Source organism: Carlito syrichta, unplaced genomic scaffold (assembly GCF_000164805.1).
Source record: "Carlito syrichta isolate Samal-C Ts95f unplaced genomic scaffold, Tarsius_syrichta-2.0.1 Scaffold64172, whole genome shotgun sequence".
Lineage (NCBI taxonomy): Eukaryota > Metazoa > Chordata > Mammalia > Primates > Tarsiidae > Carlito > Carlito syrichta.
The window spans coordinates 12,611-16,668 of NW_007008268.1; the positions used below are offsets into that span (position 1 = coordinate 12,611).

General features: G+C 38.0%; 1 protein-coding gene across 1 annotated transcript; it reads left to right on the top strand.

Moving 5' to 3' along the window:
* Positions 1–624: 624 nt before the first annotated feature.
* On the top strand, positions 625–3,664 carry LOC103252638 (aldo-keto reductase family 1 member C3 homolog). The gene is made up of 2 exons (XM_021708807.1): positions 625–735; positions 3,482–3,664. The coding sequence occupies exons 1-2, from the start codon at positions 652–654 to the stop codon at positions 3,662–3,664; spliced, it is 267 nt and encodes an 88-aa protein (XP_021564482.1). The 5' UTR covers positions 625–651.
* Positions 3,665–4,058: the final 394 nt, after the last annotated feature.

Sequence of the window (4,058 nt, forward strand, 5' to 3'; positions counted from 1 at the left end):
AGTACAATTGTTTGTGCACTCTCATATGATTACCACCTCATCGGAACTGCAACTTCAGTAGGAATGAATATTCCTATTACAATACAAACAACAAGGAAACAAAATAAATTTACTGATGGAAACGGAGAAATGACAAATTTTCTTGCCATTTTAACTTTTAGTTTTTTATTAAGGGTCAATATTTTTAAAAAATTCTTGCTATTCATTTATTAAAACTGTGCGTGTCAGAGAGAGAGAGAGAGATGTGAGATGGTCAATCATTTCAAATACTGCATAATAAAATAGGACCTCACTATGACACAGACAAGAAACAGGTTTGTAGTTAGAGATCTTTTATAGCTTAACACAGAGGCACTATTTGATCTAGCAATTTCTTGGAATATTTTATATTTAGAGATTCTGAATAGAAAATTTAACTTCAGCAAGAAATTAATGAGATTATTATAACCATATGGCAATTTACTTAACAAAAAAGTGAACCGGAATCATTTCTGGTCACCCCTTGTATAATGCTGTATCAGCTCCCTCCTCCTACATGCCATTGGTTAACCCTTATGCATCGGGAATTGGGGTGTTTCCTCTCCATTACTGAATAACCCCTGAGGGCAGAAGAGAGTCACAGGGTCTGCTTTGCCAAAGGAGAGAAAGGCAATGGACTCCAGACATCAGTGTGTGGAACTAAACGATGGTCACTTCATGCCTGTCCTGGGATTTGGCACCTATGCACCTCCACAGGTAACAGTAATGTTTTTAGTGTTAAAAAGTCTGAAAGAATAAACCTAGAGTAAGTAGAAGTCAACCTGGGTTTCAGATCATTTTCCTGTGTGACTCTGGGGGACTATGCGTTCTAAGCTTCGCTAGGGTAGCGTCATTTTGTGTATAAACAGAAAAGGTAGTCTTTATCTGCATTGAGTCTGGTCATAGGACCACCTACTGTTTATTTTGGGCACTGGTTTTTTTTTTCTTCTGTATGACTATATTTCTTCTTGGCAGAATATATAAAATTCAGCAGTCAAGAACAAAGCCTGTCAGCTTCCTTCCTTGAAGACTGATTGCAATGGGAATGGTTTCGCTTTTTATTTCCTTAATTTAAGAAAATTTCTTTTCTCCATCCAAGCAGTCATGACCTGGAGAAATCTTTGTAGTAAAAACCACAGGCAATTGGGTACAAAGAAACCGTTGGCCTGGAGCACCATGCATCATGTTAGACCTGGAATAAATAGAAACACCCACGCATTACACTCACCTCTAGGAAAATTAAATGGCAGAGCAACACAAGATATTTTTAAAAGAAAATTAGACTCTAACAGGGGAAAGTCTAAATTCTTGTTTCTGGTTAATATTTAACAAATTGGTATCTAAGTGATAAGGATGGCCCTCTGACATGAACGTAAGCAAAAGGGAGAGATTATTTTCTAGATTAAACTGTATCTAGACTGAAAGAAAATTTACATTCCAGTAGTGTCCTCACACTACTAATTGTTTGAATAGGGTCTAGTGACATGAAATTGGAGCCTTGCTTTTCTCATCTATAAGAGGTAAAGATATTCAAAGGCACATTTTGAAGACAACACTATTTTGCTTTGTCATACGTACTGACATGAAGGAGAAGTAAGGTTGAAAACACCCCTGAAGCTTCAGCTTTGGTTCAACTTTGAGTTTCTTTACCACAAAAAAGAGCAAGGTTTGATCAAGGTTGGTATCAGGAGAGGGCAGTAAGACCCAATATCAAGTTTCCCATAGCATCAATGTTAAAATTAAAGCTTCTAAAGTACTTTTCAAAACTGAAAAATAGTTTTTCTTGTTTATGCGCTTGTCCTTTAAAAGTATAATTTAAAATTTTTATTCAAATTATTAGGTAAGTTAATTTTTTTTGTTTTTTGTCAATGCTTCACTTCGTTGCCTAGGCTGGAGTACAGTGGCAAGCTCATGGCCACCACAGCCTCAAACTTCTGGGCTCAGTCGATCCTTTCGATAAGTTAAAATTTCAATATTCTCTGAAGTATCTTTCCCAAAAGAGCTGGTTTTAATTTTTAGAAGTGACACCTGTTTTACTAATCTTTCACAGGCTGTGGTTAATTTTTTTATTAATAAATCTAAAACCTCAGAATATGTATAATTTTTAATTCTGTCATGCAGACAGACTTCTTGTATGGAAAGGAGTTGACATCATACACTGTTCTCCACAGAAGTACCTATGTTCAATTTGGACCATCGCTGGTGTTTTGAAAGTGGGATTTTTTTAACCATTTCCAAACTGATAATGATGGGAGCTGAAATTAAATGCTTATACAAACAGTGGGGTTTATGTAGACTGCTTTCCTAGGTGAGACTGGAATTCTGTGTGTTAGGCTGCTTAATCAGCAACCAGTCAAAATCTGAGGAGCTGAGTCTCTAAAGAGCATCTCTTGTTGTCATTTTCTATATGTTGTCAAAGTACAATGCTGAAAAAGTGTGTCCTGCATAAGATCACCGGAAGAAGACTCATAGGAGTTTGCACTGTATTTCTTTTCTATTTCATTCCATGTACCTTTTCCCTGAGTTGAATTTACTATCTTAGAACTGAGTTGCACATGTTCTCATTCATAAGCAGACCCTGAACATTTGCCATAACACTGTAAGAAAGGATTGGCAGTAGCAGGATACTGCCAGGGTGGGGAAGAGGACACAACATCAGTAAGGGTACTGATCTCAAACCAGGCAAAGTGGGGACCAAAGGGAGGCCCAAACTTTGCCTGTATGATGACCGCTTGTATACCTGATCCTGAATTGTACCCCACACTTTAAAATTAAAAAATTAAAATCAAAATATTTACTATATTGACAATCAAGACTGTAATCTATAGCTATATGTTGAATACTTTTCTTTTTTTGAGTTGGAGTCTCACTCTGTCACCCAGGCTGGAGTGCAGTGGCATGATTATGGCTACTGCAGCCTCAACCTACTGGGCTCAGAAAATCCTTCCACCTCAGCCTCCCAAGTAACTGGGACTACAGATATGCGCCACCACGTCTGGCTAATTTTTTAATTTATTATAGAGATGAGGTCTTGCCATGTTGCCCAGGCTGGTCTTGAATCCCTGGGCTTAGGCAATCCTCTCACCTCAGCCTCCCAAAGTGCTGGGATTGCAGGTGTGAGCCCCTATGCCGAGCTCTGTAAGTTTTTTTGGTTTTTTGTGGGTTTTTTTTTTTTTGCTTTCTTTTGTTTACAGCAAGTTACTGAACTTACAGGAATACTTGGAGACGTCCACAGCAGTGATCAAGCAGTGATAACCTGTTACTGAAAGGGCTCCCGGGAAGCCCAATCTTTATCACTTCGAATAAAGAACGATCTGGGCATACCGGGATGGGTTCATCATCCCTACATACAGAAATAATCCAAAACACGAGGAATAGCTGATTTTTTGCAGGTCAGTGCTTGTGCTTGAACTTCTTCTCAGTAGCATCAATCACCAAACATTACCTTTGGTTGCTCCTCTAGGTTCCAAGAAGTAGAGTTGTGGAGATCACCAAATTGGCAATAGAAACTGGATTCCGCCACATTGATTCTGCTTATGTCTATGATAATGAAGAGCAGGTTGGTCTGGCCATCCGAAGCAAGATGGCAGATGGCTTTGTGAAGAGAGAAGACATATTCTACACTTCAAAGGTGTTGCGCATTTGATGAGCTCGCGGGCACATTGATTTGATTACAGGGAGGTGATAATCACAGGTCTGGATCAGTAGTTGTGGGTGAATTGTACTTATTGGCTCAACTTTTATTCGTTTATATTCAGTTATTGAAGCTAAAAGTCAAAAGCAGGGAATGATGAGAGCATTCGCATCACTGCTATATTTAAAATTATTATTTAAATTCACTTTATTGCACATCAGCTCAGATTGGCATGAGTTAATTATGCACTATAGCAACAGCAATAAAGTGAATTTAAATAATAATTTTAAATATAGCAGTGATGCGAATGCTGTCATCATTCCCTGCTTTTGACTTTTAGCTTCAATAACTGAATATAAATGAATAAAAGTTGAGCCAATAAGTACAATTCACCCACAACTACTGA